An 18,923-nucleotide genomic window follows, 5' to 3' on the forward strand; every position below is an offset into this window, starting at 1 on the left:
CAAACACAATTAATGTATAAATGCCAGTCTCTTCAAGACTATTTAAATGTTAAAAGCATTGTTTTAGTCAAGAAAGGATCCCTATTACAACGGAAAGATTATACAAGAAAAAACATAATAAATATATTATTACTCTAACAGTTACATTAATTAAACATAGTCAATGTACAAAGAACGAAAAGATTATAAGACTCAGGAGATTTTTATAAGCATTTTTGAAGTTTAAAATTCATTAAACGTGACAAGTTTGAACATGGGCAATAGGCAAGATTTGGTATCTACATGTACTATTTTAAACGCAATTAAAATTTGTATTTAAGAATGTGCATACTATATACAAGTATACTTACATGTAGAACACATGTACAGAACTGTGCAGGTATGACTTCACACATACTGTCCATGTGTCAAATCAGAAACAGATACATCTGTATCTGTTTCTGATCATATCAATAAAAACTGGACAATCACCTTCTCACATGTGTTAGTTGTTATTTGTACCTGGAATCTCCTCCATCATGTACATGCATTATACATGTACATGTAATAGGTCAGGACATATGTTACCCTGTGTCGACCCCTTGTTGCTAGTCACGGGCGGAGTTCATCTGTAATTAACACCTTCTTGGGAGGGAGTACATTTATACTAAACATGTATACACACCCTAGCAATATAATTTATTATGAAGAAGACAGAAGAAAATATTTCAAGAATACATTTTCCATGGTAGATGAAAGAGTCTTTAGACGTTAAAAGAAACTGGAACATATAATTGATGAGAAACACTGTAAAACTTATTACAATTATTAAGTTATTATGAGTATCAATCATCAAGCTTAAAGGCATAAAATTGAATTACCGTATTCGACCCAATAAGCGCCCAGGGCGTTTAAAAAATTGAAAAAATGCAAAGGTCTATACTGTTTTATGTAATTTTGGTCCTTATTTATGCCTGGGTGATTGAAATTGAGGCCTCAGAAAGGGGGAGGGACACTTATAGGGACATGGGCTCTTATTTGATCGAATACAGTAACTGTATTTTAAATATGTATGTGTGAAAATCTTTTATTCATCATTTCATTACCATGTTACGGGTATACGCTTAATCACTTACTGCTGATATTATAACATTGTGGCGGTTAAGCCAAAGAGTTCTGCATGGAATTTAACCAAATTTGGCCAGAAACATTCTGGAAGAAGGGGAACAGAGTTTGTATAAATCTGACCCTCCTGGCAGAGGGGTCGGATCAAATGAGGGAAATTAGAAGTAAATTTTTAAAATTGTTGAGGAAAAAAAACCAGGTGAGCAATACAGGCCCTCTCAGCCTCTTGTTGGGTTTTGTAAAACTGACCACATTGTTTATTTGTTCGTGTTTTGTAGGTTAACAATTTTTTTTTGTGTGTTTTGTAGGTTAACGAGGAATGCAATATACTGCGTTTGAACCTTACAGAAGCACAACATGAATGTGATATTGCCAAAAACGAACGAAATACCCTCCAAACCAAAGTTCATGACCTTGAAAGTATCGTAAAGGTGAGGTTTACAACAGATTTCTAGTTATTGTTAAGATGAGGTTTACAACAGATCTCAAAGTATTGTTAGGTAAGGTTGACAACAGATCTCTAGGTATTGTTAAGGTGAGGTTTACAACAGATCTCTAGGTATTGTTAAGGTGAGGTTTACAACAGATATCTATGTATTGTTAAGGTGAGGTTTACAACAGATCTCTAGGTATTGTTAAGATGAGGTTTACAGCAGATCTCTAGGTATTGTTAAGAAGAGGTTAACAACAGATCTCTAGGTATTGTTAAGGTGAGGTTTACAACAGATCTCTAGGTATTGTTATATTAAGGTAAGGTTGACAACAGATCTCTAGGTATTGTTAAGTTGAGGTTGACAACTGATCTCTAGGTATTGTTAAGGTGAGGTTTACAACAGATCTCTAGGTATTGTTAAGGTGAGGTTGACAACGGATCTCTAGGTATTGTTAAGGTGAGGTTGACAACGGATCTCTAGGTATTGTTAAGGTGAGGTTTACAACAGATCTCTAGGTATTGTTAAGAAGAGGTTTACAACAGATCTCTAGGTATTGTTAAGGTGAGGTTTACAACAGATCTCTAGGTATTGTTAAGGTGAGGTTTACAACAGATCTCTAGGTATTGTTAAGATGAGGTTTACAACAGATCTCTAGGTATTGTTAAGGTGAGGTTTACAACAGATCTCTAGGTATTGTTAAGGTGAGGTTTACAACAGATCTCTAGGTATTGTTAAGGTAAGGTTGACAACAGATCTCTTGGTATTTTTAAGATGAGGTTTACAACAGATCTCGAGGTATTGTTAACTAGGGTGAGGTTTACAACAGATCTCTAGGTATTGTTAAGGTAAGGTTTACAACAGATCTCTAGGTATTGTAAAGTGAGGTTGACAACAGATCTCTAGGTATTGTTAAAGTGAGGTTGACAACAGATCTCTAGGTATTGTTAAGATGAGGTTTACAACAGATCTCTAGGTATTGTAAAGTGAGGTTGACAACAGATCTCTAGGTATTGTTAAGATGAGGTTTACAACAGATCTCTAGGTATTGTTAAGGTGAGGTTTACAACAGATCTCTAGGTATTGTTAAGATGAGGTTGACAACAGATCTCTAGGTATTGTTAAGATGAGGTATACAACAGATCTCTAGTTATTGTTAAGGTGAGGTTGACAACAGATCTCTAGGTATTGTTAAAGTAAGGTTTGACAACAGATCTCTAGGTATTGTTAAGATGAGGTTGACAACAGATCTCTAGGTATTGTTAAGATGAGGTATACAACAGATCTCTAGTTATTGTTAAGGTGAGGTTGACAACAGATCTCTAGGTATTGTTAAAGTAAGGTTGACAACAGATCTCTAGGTATTGTTAAGGTGAGGTTTACAACAGATCTCTAGGTATTGTTAAGATGAGGTATACAACAGATCTCTAGTATTGTTAAGAAGGTTGACAACAGATCTCTAGGTATTGTTAAGATGAGGTTTACAACAGATCTCTAGGTATTGTTAAGATGAGGTTTACAACAGATCTCTAGGTATTGTTAAGATGAGGTTTACAACAGATCTCTAGGTATTGTTAAGATGAGGTTTACAACAGATCTCTAGGTATTGTTAAGGTGAGGTTTACAACAGATCTCTAGGTATTGTTAAGGTGAGGTTTACAACAGATCTCTAGGTATTGTTAAGGTGAGGTTTACAACAGATCTCTAGGTATTGTTAAGGTGAGGTTTACAACAGATCTCTAGGTATTGTTAAGGTGAGGTTTACAACAGATCTCTAGGTATTGTTAAGGTGAGGTTTACAACAGATCTCTAGGTATTGTTAAGGTAAGGTTGACAACAGATCTCTAGGTATTGTTAAGGATGAGGTTTACAACAGATCTCTAGGTATTGTTATATGAGGTTTACAACAGATCTCTAGGTATTGTTAAGATGAGGTTGACAACAGATCTCTAGGTATTGTTAAGGTGAGGTTTACAACAGATCTCTAGGTATTGTTAAGGTGAGGTTGACAACAGATCTCTAGGTATTGTTAAGGTGAGGTTTACAACAGATCTCTAGGTATTGTTAAGGTGAGGTTTACAACAGATCTCTAGGTATTGTTAAGGTGAGGTTTACAACAGATCTCTAGGTATTGTTAAGATGAGGTTTACAACAGATCTCTAGGTATTGTTAAGGTGAGGTTTACAACAGATCTCTAGGTATTGTTAAGGTGAGGTTTACAACAGATCTCTAGGTATTGTTAAAGTGAGGTTTACAACAAATCTCTAGGTATTGTTAAGGTGAGGTTTACAACAGATCTCTAGGTATTGTTAAGATGAGGTTTACAACAGATCTCTAGGTATTGTTAAGATAAGGTTTACAACAGATCTCTAGGTATTGTTAAGTAGTTATCTCTAGGTATTGTTAAGATGAGGTTTACAACAGATCTCTAGGTATTGTTAAGATAAGGTTTACAACAGATCTCTAGGTATTGTTAAGATGAGGTTTACAACAGATCTCTAGGTATTGTTAAGATGAGGTTTACATCAGATCTCTAGGTATTGTTAAGGTGAGGTTTACAACAGATCTCTAGGTATTGTTAAGATAAGGTTTACAACAGATCTCTTGGTATTGTTAAGATGAGGTTTACAACAGATCTCTAGGTATTGTTAAGATGAGGTTTACAACAGATCTCTAGGTATTGTTAAGGTGAGGTTTACAACAGATCTCTAGGTATTGTTAAGATGAGGTTTACAACAGATCTCTAGGTATTGTTAACTAGGGTGAGGTTTACAACAGATCTCTAGGAATCGTTAAGGTGAGGTTTACAACGGATCTCTAGGTATTGTTAAGGTAAGGTTTACAACAGATCTCTAGGTATTGTTAAGGTGAGGTTTACAACAGATCTCTAGGTATTGTTAAGAAGAGGTTTACAACAGATCTCTAGGTATTGTTAAGTGAAGGTTTACAACAGATCTCTAGGTATTGTTAAGGTGAAGTTTACAACAGATCTCTAGGTATTGTTAAGGTGAGGTTTACAACAGATCTCTAGGTATTGTTAAGGTGAGGTTTACAACAGATCTCTAGGTATTGTTAAGGTAAGGTTGACAACAGATCTCTAGGTATTGTTAAGGTGAGGTTTACAACAGATCTCTAGGTATTGTTAAGGTGAGGTTTACAACAGATCTCTAGGTATTGTTAAGATGAGGTTTACAACAGATCTCTAGGTATTGTTAAGATGAGGTTTACAACAGATCTCTAGGTATTGTTAAGATGAGGTTTACAACAGATCTCTAGGTATTGTTAAGATGAGGTTTACAACAGATCTCTAGGTATTGTTAAGATGAGGTTTACAACAGATCTCTAGGTATTGTTAAGATGAGGTTTACAACAGATCTCTAGGTATTGTTAAGATGAGGTTTACAACAGATCTCTAGGTATTGTTAAGGTGAGGTTTACAACAGATCTCTAGGTATTGTTAAGGTGAGGTTTACAACAGATCTCTAGGTATTGTTAAGGTGAGGTTTACAACAGATCTCTAGGTATTGTTAAGGTGAGGTTTACAACAGATCTCTAGGTATTGTTAAGGTGAGGTTTACAACAGATCTCTAGGTATTGTTAAGGTGAGGTTTACAACAGATCTCTAGGTATTGTTAAGGTGAGGTTTACAACAGATCTCTAGGTATTGTTAAGGTGAGGTTTACAACAGATCTCTAGGTATTGTTAAGATGAGGTTTACAACAGATCTCTAGGTATTGTTAACTAGGGTGAGGTTTACAACAGCTCCCATCAAAATATACATGTCTTATTAAACTGTGCTAGCTTTTACAGCACCCATCCAAATATACATTGTCTGATTAGACTGTGCTAGCTTTTACAGCACCCATCCAAATATATATTGTCTGATTAGACTGTGCTAGCTGTTACAGCACCCACCCAAATATACATTGTCTGATTAGACTGTGCTAGCTGTTACAGCATCCATCCAAATATACATTGTCTGCTTAGACTGTGCTAGCTTTACAGCACCCACCCAAATATACATTGTCTGCTTAGACTGTGCTAGCTGTTACAGCACCCATCCAAATATACATTGTCTGATTAGACTGTGCTAGCTGTTACAGCATCCATCCAAATATACATTGTCTGATTAGACTGTGCTAGCTTTTACAGCACCCACCCAAATATACATTGTCTGATTAGACTGTGCTAGCTTTTACAGCACCCATCCAAATATACATTGTCTGATAAGACTGTGCTAGCTTTTACAGCACCCATCCAAATATACATTGTCTAGTTCATTAAAATAGTGCTGTCGGAAATTAGGTATTGATTATGAGAAACTGAGGGGAAATCGTGGGAATGCAGTCTGTAAATATACCATTTTACCATCAAGTCTTGAGTAGTTAGCCCACCTCCAAGTTTACTGAGTTGATATTTCTTAATTACCATAACATATATAAATTACTCTCAGTAATATAGATGGTCAAATGGAGATTGACATTTTGAATATTGACTGCCATCCATTTCTAAACACATTGAGTCAGTATTACAATTGTTATATCACATTTGTGGAGATCTATGGTAATTAGTATTTCTGTAATATTATTTCAATTAACATTTGTTTTTGCTTATCAATATAAATACCAAAATTAAGAAGGTTTGATTCGGGTAATACTACCGATTATGTTGAGAGAATGTACATCCCAAGTCATTATTTGATTTTAAGTAGCTAAAAGGCATTATGATACAGACATCTTTGGAATGTCATGGCAATGACACTAAAGAATTACAGCACCTTACAATTTTCTTTACATTTAGTTATTTTATTTTCAGACTTTACAAGAATCTGCTGACAAATTAACAACCCTAGAGAATGACTACCAAACAACAAAACAAAAACTCCATGAAAAACAGACGCAAATCCTCTCTCTTCAGAAGGTAAGATAGACTCCTTTCTTTCTCTGCAAATTTATAAAACAATAATTGGCTCATCCGTCAACATTTCCTTTAAAATACTTCGATATTAATATCTACAGTTGTGATAAGAATTTAACCAATTAGGACAAGGTGCATTATGGGAGGTTTTTGGCCCACTCTCTTCAGAATCTAAGATAGACTCCTTTCTTTCTCTACAAAATCAAACAATAGTTGGCTCATCCATCAAAATTTTTTTTTAAATTACTACTCTAATAATCTAGCTAATATTGTGATCAGAATTGAACCATAGGACAAGGTGGATTAAAGGAGATTTTTGGCCCACTAGGATCTTTTTTTAATTTTCATACCATGGTAATCTGATCGAGTATATGAGATTAATGAAAATACTATATCAAGTTATTCTGACATTGTGTCGTTTAGCAATGTTTTTGTTTTCCTATTTTATATGGTTTATGATCAGCATTTTGCTAAAATTAGATTTTAAGTCATCTGACCGAAGGTAACGGAATGACCTATTGTCTTTTCTCGATCCTTAACCTTAAGTGGATTACAACCATATTTGATGTGAAACATCATTTGGGGAGGATAATCATATTTTAAATAAATGAGCCATGTTTGATCCCTAGGTACAAAGGGGCGGGGCTCCAAAGGGGAACTTTGCTGAATTTTTGCCTTCAAATCCTACTTCTCCTTAACCCTTCAGACAACCATATTTGGTGTGAAACATCAATTGGGGAGGACAATCATATTTTGTAAATATGAACAAGTTTCGAACCATAGGGAAAAAGGGGCGGGGCTCAAAAAGGGGAACTTTGATGAATATATATAATAGGACAACAAATTATGCAATTTAGCATATTAAAACCTTAAAAAAAAACCTATAAATTCATCAATTTATAATGAAAAAATAAGTTAAAGACTTGATAAAATCCGTGAATTATATTTGATTCAGGATTTACTCTATGCTGATTATATCATGTACCTTTTCGAATGCAGATTCTCATGAGCAAATATAGTGTTTTTATGCATGTGGCCTATGTTAAAAAAAAAGAAAAAGATATCGTGCAAATTGGCCAAATTCTTAAAAAATGTTAATTTTGTTTACCCTGAGCATTTTAACAACTGTCTGGGAGTTAATTTCACAATTTTCTTCAGGAAACTATTATATGGATAGGGGTTCTTTTTGCTTTCTTATAACATTCATGTAAAATACAAAAGTCTATTAATTACCTCGCTTCAAATCCTGTTGGACCTTATAGATTCTTACCGACGGTGTATGATTGTAAAATCTGAATATATATCATGTTTTGGGGTCTGTATGGCACATCGCACAGTTTGGGCCACGTTGTGGGGATGATGTACGCACACAGTTTTTGAATGTTGTACAATACTGTCACTTCAACTCCTTCACTAGAAGAGGAGCACTAATTGTGGAGAACACAGTATATAAAATCATTGCTGGGCATCGCAAGTGAGGTTAGCAATACAGACCCTCTGGGCCTCTTGTTACATAACATTTTTAACAGATGTTGAGAATCACTTTCTGTTATATTATCGTAAGGACATTATGTGCTGTATCTGGAAGGATTCCGCCAGCTAACCAAGAATTGGTGTACAGCATGCAAACATGGAGTTCCTAGAACAAAAATGTCAATAAAACCTAATAATATGTTATAGTCTGGAGATACATCCTGCTGAATTAGCTGTTAGATGTAAGCTCTCTGATTTTATCGCTTTTGGAAAACATGTTGAAGATATGGCGAGATACAGGTGGGCGAACACCATGCTAAGATTGCAAGGAGACTTTTGCATGTTCATGTGTCATATGAGAAATACAGGTAGTCATGTGGGGTCATAAAAATCACAGAAAACGGCTCAAGTAATGAATCACATCTTGAGGCATGTGCTGATTAAATGTCATAGACATCAGGTCAAAGTCTTCTACTGACAAATGTGATCAGATATTCACAGGTTGTCAATGGTAACATACATTACTCTATATTTAGTGTTCTGTTTGTTTGGTTTAACGTCTATCACATATTAACAGCCAGGCATTAACGAACATTAAATATACTAATTGACATCAATTGATCACTTGCTTTTCAATTAATCATCCCTACTTCTAGCGTTCTGCCGAACAGCATGGATACATTTTGGTAGATCTAGCCTTCGGCTGCCACTTGCCGAAGGGTAAATTGCACTCCATTGTTCTGTATAGTTAAATATTTGTCTACTTTGTCCTGCATTACTGTTCGTATCCTATTATGTAATAGTGTTCGTTTTTTATGTCTTGATAAAGGGGCAGATCGCCTCGAAAATTTGACAATTTTTTTTTGTCCACACGGTTGGAATTACTTCCTTGTTACATATCAACAGCCATTTAAATACTTAAGCCTTTTTGTCCTGTTTGTCTACTTTAACAAGTATGGGGCTGCGGTGGCCATGTAGTTAAGATGTCCCGACATACTACCACAAGCCCTCCACCCTCCACCTCTGGGATGCGGGTTCAAATCCCATGTGGGACAGTTGCTAGGTACTGACCGCTGGTCGGTGATTTTCACGGAGTACTCTGGCTTTCCTCCACCAACAAACCTGGCATGTCCTTACATGAGCCTGGCTGTTAATAGGTTGTTAAACGAATGAAATCAAATTTTAACAAGTTTTTGCCCTCTTTGTTTGTCAACTTTAACATTAAGTGTTTGTCCTGTTTTGTCATATTGTCTATACGATTTTAACATTAAGTGTTTGTCCTGTTTTGTCATATTGTCTATACGATTTTAACATTAAGTGTGTGTCCTGTTTTGTCATATTGTCTATACGATTTTAACATTAAGTGTGTGTCCTGTTTTGTCATATTGTCTATAAGATTTTAACATTAAGTGTTTGTCCTGTTTTGTCATATTGTCTATACGATTTTAACATTAAGTGTTTGTCCTGTTTTGTCATATTGTCTATACGATTTTAACATTAAGTGTTTGTCCTGTTTTGTCATATTGTCTATACGATTTTAACATTAAGTGTTTGTCCTGTTTTGTCATATTGTCTATACGATTTTAACATTAAGTGTTTGTCCTGTTTTGTCATATTGTCTATACGATTTTAACATTAAGTGTTTGTCCTGTTTTGTCATATTGTCTATACGATTTTAACATTAAGTGTTTGTCCTGTTTTGTCATATTGTCTATACGATTTTAACATTAAGTGTTTGTCCTGTTTTGTCATATTGTCTATACGATTTTAACATTAAGTGTTTGTCCTGTTTTGTCATATTGTCTATACGATTTTAACATTAAGTGTTTGTCCTGTTTTGTCATATTGTCTATACGATTTTAACATTAAGTGTTTGTCCTGTTTTGTCATATTGTCTATACGATTTTAACATTAAGTGTTTGTCCTGTTTTGTCATATTGTCTATACGATTTTAACATTAAGTGTTTGTCCTGTTTTGTCATATTGTCTATACGATTTTAACATTAAGTGTTTGTCCTGTTTTGTCATATTGTCTATACGATTTTAACATTAAGTGTTTGTCCTGTTTTGTCATATTGTCTATACGATTTTAACATTAAGTGTTTGTCCTGTTTTGTCATATTGTCTATACGATTTTAACATTATAAGTAAGTGGGATATTCAAAACAAATAATTCTGTGTAATTATGTTTATCAGGAACAGGACTCTAAATCCAAAGATCATGAAGAGGTTGTGACAGTGTTACATGTAAGTCATATTAACCTTCTGAAGACTATGTACTTTTGCTGATACATATTTGCTTATTCTCAAAGAGCTGAGATATCCCAGACCATGAAATGTCCATTTTAAGTTCACCTGCGACGAAGTTTTAAGTGACCTATTCTAATCGCCTTTTGTCCGTGGTCATATGGCGAAAAACAATTAGACATGTTAGACTTCTTCAAAACCACAGAACCAAATTCGTGAAAATTTTGCAGAAACCTTTCATGGCCAATGGTCAACCAACATAGTTAATTATATGGTCCCAGCCCCCAGGGGCCTGAGGGATGGGGCCAATTAAAAGGCTCAAATAAGCTAAAACTTCAAAAATCTTCTTCTGAAATTCTAGAAATGGTAGAATCAAAGACACTTCATTGATTTAAAGGTCTTAAGGTCCTTTGCAAATATTGTGAATTCTATGATACTGGGGTCTCAAGTTTCCCCCTGGGGAGGGGTCAAGTTTACTATAAATTGTATAGGGAAAACACATGTATGAGCATTGTTTGCTCAATTTTCAAAACTTTGTTAGAATTGTTAGCCTGAGATAGCACTTAACATCAAATCCATATTGGTCCTGACCGACCCACAGGGGCCAGAGGGGCAGGGCCAAAAGGGGTAAAACTGGCTAAAATTTCAAAAATCTTCTTCTGAATTCACAGATTTAATGGAACCAGATACTCTTCATAGATTAATAGGTCATGAAGCCGTTTACAAAAATTGTGAATTTGATAACCCTGGGATCTCAGATTTTTTTCCTGCAGAGGGGGGTAAATTTTACTATATCTTATATACTAGGAAAAACACACTTATGAGCATTATTTGCTCCAATTTCATAGGAAACATGTCAAGCTTGGTTAGAATTATTACCCTGAGATAAAACGTTTTAATACATTCATAACGGTCCTAGCTGACCCCCAGAGATTATTATTCTCTGTTATTGATATGATTTCAGAATAAGATAGAAGAGCTGAAGGAAAGCTGCCGTAAACAAGAACAGCAACACAAACAAGTTACAGAGGAATTGAAAACATTACAGGCAGCCGCCAATCAACACCCTCTACAGGACAATTGGGCATCAGGGGGGCGTAACTCAGGAAAGAAACATAATGTTAATCCTCCTAACACTTCACCGAGTCAGGGTGAGTACTTTAATTTTGAACCATTGAATGGCAGTTACACTTCAGAGGTCAATCAGCTGAATTTTCATTATAGGGAGCACACTGAACCTTGTGATAAGGTCCCAATTTATTGTGGATCTCAATAGTAACAGATTTACAAGAGGTCCTAGATATAAAACGAATATATTTGTTTGTTAGCTCACCTGGCCCGAAGGGCCGGTGAGCTTATGTCATGGCGCGGCGTCCGTCGTCCGTCCGTCGTCCGTCCGTCCGTCGTCCGTCCGTCCGTCCGTCTGTCCGTCAACATTTCCTTTAAATCGCTACTAGTCATAGAGTTCTGCATGGATTGTAACCAAATTTGGCCACAAACATCCTTGGGGGAGGGGGAACAGAACTTGTATAAATTTTGGCTCTGACACCCCGGGGGCAGGAGGGGCGGGGCCCAATAGGGGAAATATAGGTAAATCCTTTAAATCGCTACTTGTCATAGAGTTCTACATGGATTGTAACCAAATTTGGCCACAAACATCCTTGGGAGAAGGGAACAGAACTTGTATAAATTTTGGCTCTGACCCCCCGGGGACAGGAGGGGCGGGGCCCAATAGGGGAAATAGAGGTAAATCCTTTAAATCGCTACTTGTCATAGAGTTCTACATGGATTGTAACAAAATTTGGCCACAAACATCCTTGGGGGAAGGGGAACAGAACTTGTATAAATTTTGGCTCTGACCCCCCGGGGGCAGGAGGAGCGGGGCCCAATAGGGGAAATAGAGGTAAATCCTTTAAATCGCTACTAGTCATAGAGTTCTACATGGATTGTAACTAAATTTTGCCACAAACATCCTTGGGGGAAGGGGAACAGAACTTGTATAAATATTTGCTCTGACCCCCCCGGGGGCAGGAGGGGCGGGGCCCAATAGGGGAAATATAGGTAAATCCTTTAAATCGCTACTTGTCATAGAGTTCTGAATGGAATGTAACAAAATTTGGCCACAAACATCTTTGGGGGAAGGGGAACAGAACTTGTATAAATTTTGGCTCTGACCCCCCGGGGGCAGGAGGGGCGGGGCCCAATAGGGGAAATAGAGGTAAATCCTTTAAATCGCTACTAGTCATAGAGTTCTACATGGATTGTAACTAAATTTTGCCACAAACATCCTTGGGAGAAGGGAACAGAACTTGTATAAATTTTGGCTCTGACCCCCCGGGGACAGGAGGGGCGGGGCCCAATAGGGGAAATAGAGGTAAATCCTTTAAATTGCTACTTGTCATAGAGTTCTACATGGATTGTAACAAAATTTGGCCACAAACATCCTTGGGGGAAGGGGAACAGAACTTGTATAAATTTTGGCTCTGACCCCCCGGGGGCAGGAGGAGCGGGGCCCAATAGGGGAAATAGAGGTAAATCCTTTAAATCGCTACTTGTCATAGAGTTCTACATGGATTGTAACAAAATTTGGCCACAAACATCCTTGGGGGAAGGGGAACAGAACTTGTATAAATTTTGGCTCTGACACCCCGGGGGCAGGAGGGGCGGGGCCCAATAGGGAAAATATAGGTAAATCCTTTAAATCGCTACTTGTCATAGAGTTCTGAATGGAATGTAACAAAATTTGGCCACAAACATCTTTGGGGGAAGGGGAACAGAACTTGTATAAATTTTGGCTCTGACCCCCCGGGGGCAGGAGGGGCGGGGCCCAATAGGGGAAATAGAGGTAAATCCTTTAAATCGCTACTAGTCATAGAGTTCTACATGGATTGTAACTAAATTTTGCCACAAACATCCTTGGGAGAAGGGGAACAGAACTTGTATAAATTTTGGCTCTGACCCCCCGGGGGCAGGAGGGGCGGGGCCCAATAGGGGAAATAGAGGTAAATCCTTTAAATCGCTACTAGTCATAGAGTTCTACATGGATTGTAACAAAATTTGGCCACAAACATCCTTGGGGGAAGGGGAACAGAACTTGTATAAATTTTGGCTCTGACCCCCCCGGGGGCAGGAGGAGCGGGGCCCAATAGGGGAAATAGAGGTAAATCCTTTAAATCGCTACTAGTCATAGAGTTCTACATGGATTGTAACTAAATTTTGCCACAAACATCCTTGGGGGAAGGGGAACAGAACTTGTATAAATATTTGCTCTGACCCCCCCGGGGGCAGGAGGGGCGGGGCCCAATAGGGGAAATATAGGTAAATCCTTTAAATCGCTACTTGTCATAGAGTTCTACATGGATTGTAACTAACTTTTGCCACAAACATCCTTGGGGGAAGGGGAACAGAACTTGTATAAATTTTGGCTCTGACCCCCCCGGGGGCAGGAGGGGCGGGGCCCAATAGGGGAAATAGAGGTAAATCCTTTAATTCGCCACTAGTCATAGAGTTCTGCATGGAATGTAACCAAATTTGGCCAGAAATATCCTTGGGAGAATAAGAACTGAGTTTGTATAAATTTTGGCTCTGGTCCCCGGGGCAGGAGGGGCGGGGCCCAATAGGGGAATTATAGGTAAATTCTATAAATTGCTACTTAATTGTCCTAGAGTTTTGTATGGATTGTAACTAAATTTGGCCACAAACATCCTTGGGGGTAGGAGAACAGAACTTGTATAAATTTTGGCTCTGACCCTCAGGGGGCAGGAGGGGCGGGGCCCAATAGGGGAAATAGAGGTAAATTCTATCAATCGCTACTTGTCCTAGAGTTCTGCATGGATTGTAACCAAATTTGGCCACAAACATCCTTGGGGGAAGAGGAACAGAACTTGTATAAATTTTGGCTCTGATCCCCTGGGGGTAGGAGAGGTGGGGCCCAATAGGGGAAATAGAGGTAAATCCTTTAAATCGCTACTTCTCATAGAGTTCTGCATGGATTGTAACCAAATTTGGCCAGAAACATCCTTTGTGGAAGGGGAACAGAACTTGTATAAATTTCTGCTCTGACCCCCAGGGGGCAGGAGGGGTGGGGCCCAATAGTGGATTTAGAGGTTTATATTAAAATTCCTTCAGAAAAGAAACAATGAACCTGTATTCAGAAAATTATTTGGCATTACAAACCAGGTGAGCGATACAGGCCCTCTGGGCCTCTTGTTTTTGTTTTGTTTTTAGGTCACCTGACCATAGGTCATGGTGACCTATTGCGATAGTCTTTTGTCCGTCATTGTGCACGTTCATTTCCGTCGCCCTTTGTATGTATACTAACATTGGAAAGACCTTGGATGAGTTCGAAAATCACCATGATTCATCTGTAATTTATGGAGTAATTGCCCTTTGCACTAATAATTATTATTGGACCATGTGAAGGCCATAACTTGAGTAAATATAAACCGTGAAACTTTGCATGTAGACTAACATCGGAAAGATCCCTGATGAGTTAGAAAATTACCATGATTTGAATGTAATTACGGACTTATTGCCCTTTGCAGTAATAATTATTATTGGACATTGTGAACACAATAACTTAAGTAAATATCACCTGAGCTTAATGAAACTTTGTATGTAAACTAACATTGGAAAGACCTCTAATGACTTCGAAAATCAGCTTAATTCAAAGGTAATTTACGGAGTTATTGCCCTTTGCACTTATAATTATTATTGGACCTTGTGAACATAATAACTTGAGTAAATATGAATCGAGCTTAATAAAACTTTGTATGTAAACTAACATTGGAAATATCTTGGAATTAAAGTTTGAAAATCAGCTTGATTTGAAAGTAATTTACGGAGTTATTGCCCATTGCACTAATAATTATTATTGGACCTTGTGAACACGATAACTTAATTGAGAAAATATAAACCGAGCTTAATGAAACTTTGTATGTAGACTAATATTGGAAAGATCTTGGACAAGTTTGAAAATCAGCGTGATTTGATTGTAACTTATAGAGTTCTTGCCCTTTGCACTGATAATTATTATTGGATATTGTGAAACTAGACTAAATATGAACCGAGCTTAATAAAACTATATGTAGACTAACATTTGAAATACCTTGGATGAGTTTGAAAATCAGCTTGATTCGAAGTTCGAGTTATTGTCCTTTGCGATAATAATTATTGAACCTTGTGAACACGATAATGTGAGTTGATATGCACCAATCTTAATGAAACTTTGTATGTATACCAATTAGATCTATGTTCCTATTTCATGAACAAAAGACATCTGTTGGCTAGCAAATGAAATCACTAATTTGTATCAAATATTAGGTGACCGTTATAGCCAATGGGCCTCTTGTTTGAATAGCAGCTAATTTGTGAAGGATACCATGGACAAACCTAATAATAGCAGATGCTGATTTATTCGTTGTCATTTAATGTTAGATTATTTAACCCAGTGCAGGTACTTGGAGAGAACCCGTATAGGCTTAGCCTGTTGTTTGATCCCTTTTCATATTTTTTATAACATAAAATTTGCTGAAATTGAAGAAAAATAGAGCAGCAACTCTGTGGTGTTTCATCTTCACCCTGGTGTTTCATCTTCATTCTGTGGTGTTTCATCTTCACCCTGGTGTTTCATCTTCACTCTGTGGTGTTTCATCTTCACCCTGGTGTTTCATCTTCACCCTGGTGTTTCATCTTCATTCTGTGGTGTTTCATCTTCACTCTGTGGTGTTTCATCTTCACTCTGTGGTGTTTCATCTTCACTCTGTGGTGTTTCATCTTTACTCTGTGGTGTTTCATCTTCACTCTGTGGTGTTTCATCTTCATTCTGTGGTGTTTCATCTTTATTCTGTGGTGTTTCATCTTCATTCTGTGGTGTTTCATCTTCATTCTGTGGTGTTTCATCTTTATTCTGTGGTGTTTCATCTTCACTCCATCGTGTTTCATCTTCATTCTTTGGTGTTTCACATTCACTCTGTGGTGTTTCATCTCCATTCTGTGGTGTTTCATCTTCATTCTGTGGTGTTTCATCTTCACTCTGTGGTGTTTCATCTCCATTCTGTGGTGTTTCATCTTCATTCTGTGGTGTTTCATCTTCACTCTGTGGTGTTTCATCTTCACTCTGTGGTGTTTCATCTTCATTCTGTGGTGTTTCATCTTCATTCTGTGGTGTTTCATCTTCACTCTGTGGTGTTATGCCTTCAGTTTGTGGTGTTTCATCTTTACTCTATGGTTTTTCATCTTCACTCTGTGGTTTTTCATCTTTACACCATAGTGTTTCATCTTCATTCTGTGGTGTTTCATCTTCATTCTGTGGTTTTTAATTTTCACTCTGTGGTGTTTCATCTTCACTCTGTGGTGTTTCATCTTCATTCTGTGGTTTTTCATTTTTACTCTGTGATGTTTCATCTTTACACCATAGTGTTTCATCTTCACTCTGTGGTGTTTCATCTTCATTCTGTGGTGTTTCATCTCCATTCTGTGGTGTTTCATCTTCATTCTGTGGTGTTTCATCTTCACTCCATCGTGTTTCATCTTCATTCTTTGGTGTTTCACATTCACTCTGTGGTGTTTCATCTTCATTCTGTGGTGTTATGCCTTCAGTTTGTGGTGTTTCATCTTTACTCTATGGTTTTTCATTTTCACTCTGTGGTGTTTCATCTTCACTCTGTGGTGTTTCATCTTCACTCTGTGGTTTTTCATCTTTACACCATAGTGTTTCATCTTCATTCTGTGGTGTTTCATCTTCATTCTGTGGTGTTTCATCTTCATTCTGTGGTGTTTCATCTTCATTCTGTGGTGTTTCATCTTCATTCTGTGGTTTTTCATCTTCACCCTGTGGTTTTTCATCTTAACTCCATGGTGTTTCATCTTCACTCCGTGATGTTTCATCTTTACTCCATTGTGTTATGCCTACAGTCTGTGGTGTTTCATCTTCATTCTGTGGTGTTTCATCTTCATTCTGTGTTTCATCTTCATTCTGGTGTTTCATCTTCACTCTATTTTCTTTCTTTTTTATCAGAAAACTACCAGCCTACCAACATAAATTCTCAAGAATCTTTACCAGGGAAACTAGTCAATGGAAGTGATAACCCCCAAGTGGATTCTACGAAATCCCTTGATACAGGTAAGGGGACGGACATAATTAAATATTACAGAAAAGGGATTTAAGGGCATGATCCAATATTACAGGTCAGAGGTTAAAGGTGCATGATCCAATATTACAGGTCAGAGGTTAAAGGTGCATGATCCAATATTACAAGTCAGAGGTTAAAGGGGCATGATCTAATATTACAGGTCAGAGGTTTAAGGGGCATGATCTAATATCACATATAACTGTGTAATGTAGTTTTGATTAAGGTTTTGCTGTGGATACGTAAATCAACTCATTGTTACAATTAACAAATTCATTTTGATATTTTACACATGATTAAATCTTATAAAAATCAAATATCCCTAATGATATGAAATGTACATGGTTATACTGCATGAGCCCAAACAAAGTTTGTAGAATTCTATCATTGTGAAAAAGTTTTGACTAGAAGTAAATTAAAACATTTTAATTATAAATTACAAAATTAATATCAATGTGAAAAAAGGCACAAAATCATAAAGCTAATAAAATCATAGTAAAAATGAGTACTGTGCAGTGAATTTATTTAACAGAATAGATATTTGAGGTTCTGGTAAGAACAGAAAGTACTTTCAATGCTAAAATAACTATCAAATCGACTTTAGAATCTGTGTTTCTGTCTCATTCACTGAACGAGTTTAATATGGTCAGTTCTTTCATCCCCCCCAGCTGACCCATCACATGATCTACATTATATTACATGTTCACCCATATTAGAATTAACAAACCCTTTTACGATACTATTTAAAAAAAAACAACTATATAATTCATGTAATAAATCTCTTCATTATCTCAGACTGATATCTCTCAAGTCTTGTTTACAATACCACGGTAGTTTCCTTTTGCATCAACATATCCCATTGCTTCATCAATTGCTAGGTACTGACCGTAGGCCAGTGGTCCTGTCTGGGCCCTTTGTAGGACAGTTGCTAGGTACTGACTGTAGGCCAATGGTCCTGTCTGGGGCCCTATGTAGGACAGTTACTAGGTACTGACTGTAGGCCAATGGTCCTGTCTGGGACCCTATGTAGGATAGTTGCTAGGTACTGACTGTAGGCCAGTGGTCCTGTCTGGGGCCCTATGTAGGACATTTGTTAGGTACTGACTGTTGGCCAATGGTCCTGTCTGGGGCCCTATGTAGGACAGTTGCTAGGTACTGACCGTAGGCCTATGGTTCTGTGTGGGACCTTATGTAGGACAGTTGTTAGGTACTGACTGTAGGCCGATGGTCCTGTCTGGGACCCTATGTAGGACAGTTGTTAGGTACTGACTGTAGGCCGATGGTCCTGTCTGGGGCCCTATGTAGGATAGTTGCTAGGTACTGACAGTAGGCCGATGGTCCTGTCTGGGGCCCTATGTAGGACAGTTGCTAGGTACTGACCGTAGGCCGATGGTCCTGTCTGGGGCCCTATGTAGGATAGTTGCTAGGTACTGACCGTAGGCCGATGGTCCTGTGTGGGACCCTATGTAGGATAGTTGCTAGGTACTGACCGTAGGCCGATGGTCCTGTGTGGGGCCCTATGTAGGATAGTTGCTAGGTACTGACAGTAGGCCGATGGTCCTGTCTTGGGCCCTATGTAGGACAGTTGCTAGGTACTGACCGTAGGCCGATGGTCCTGTCT

At 37.6% G+C, this 18,923-nt stretch overlaps 1 protein-coding gene across 1 annotated transcript in view; it reads left to right on the forward strand.

The window, feature by feature from the left end:
• LOC138331182 (RIMS-binding protein 2-like) overlaps nt 1–18,923 on the forward strand; it is a 184,840-nt gene that overhangs the window by 108,744 nt on the left and 57,173 nt on the right. The window contains exons 9-13 of the mRNA XM_069278661.1: nt 1,413–1,535; nt 6,351–6,455; nt 10,122–10,172; nt 11,137–11,323; nt 17,191–17,295. Of these exons, the coding sequence (XP_069134762.1) occupies nt 1,413–1,535; nt 6,351–6,455; nt 10,122–10,172; nt 11,137–11,323; nt 17,191–17,295 (571 nt within the window). The remainder of the gene's footprint in view (nt 1–1,412; nt 1,536–6,350; nt 6,456–10,121; nt 10,173–11,136; nt 11,324–17,190; nt 17,296–18,923) is intronic.

Source organism: Argopecten irradians, chromosome 9, assembly GCF_041381155.1.
Source record: "Argopecten irradians isolate NY chromosome 9, Ai_NY, whole genome shotgun sequence".
Taxonomy (NCBI): domain Eukaryota; kingdom Metazoa; phylum Mollusca; class Bivalvia; order Pectinida; family Pectinidae; genus Argopecten; species Argopecten irradians.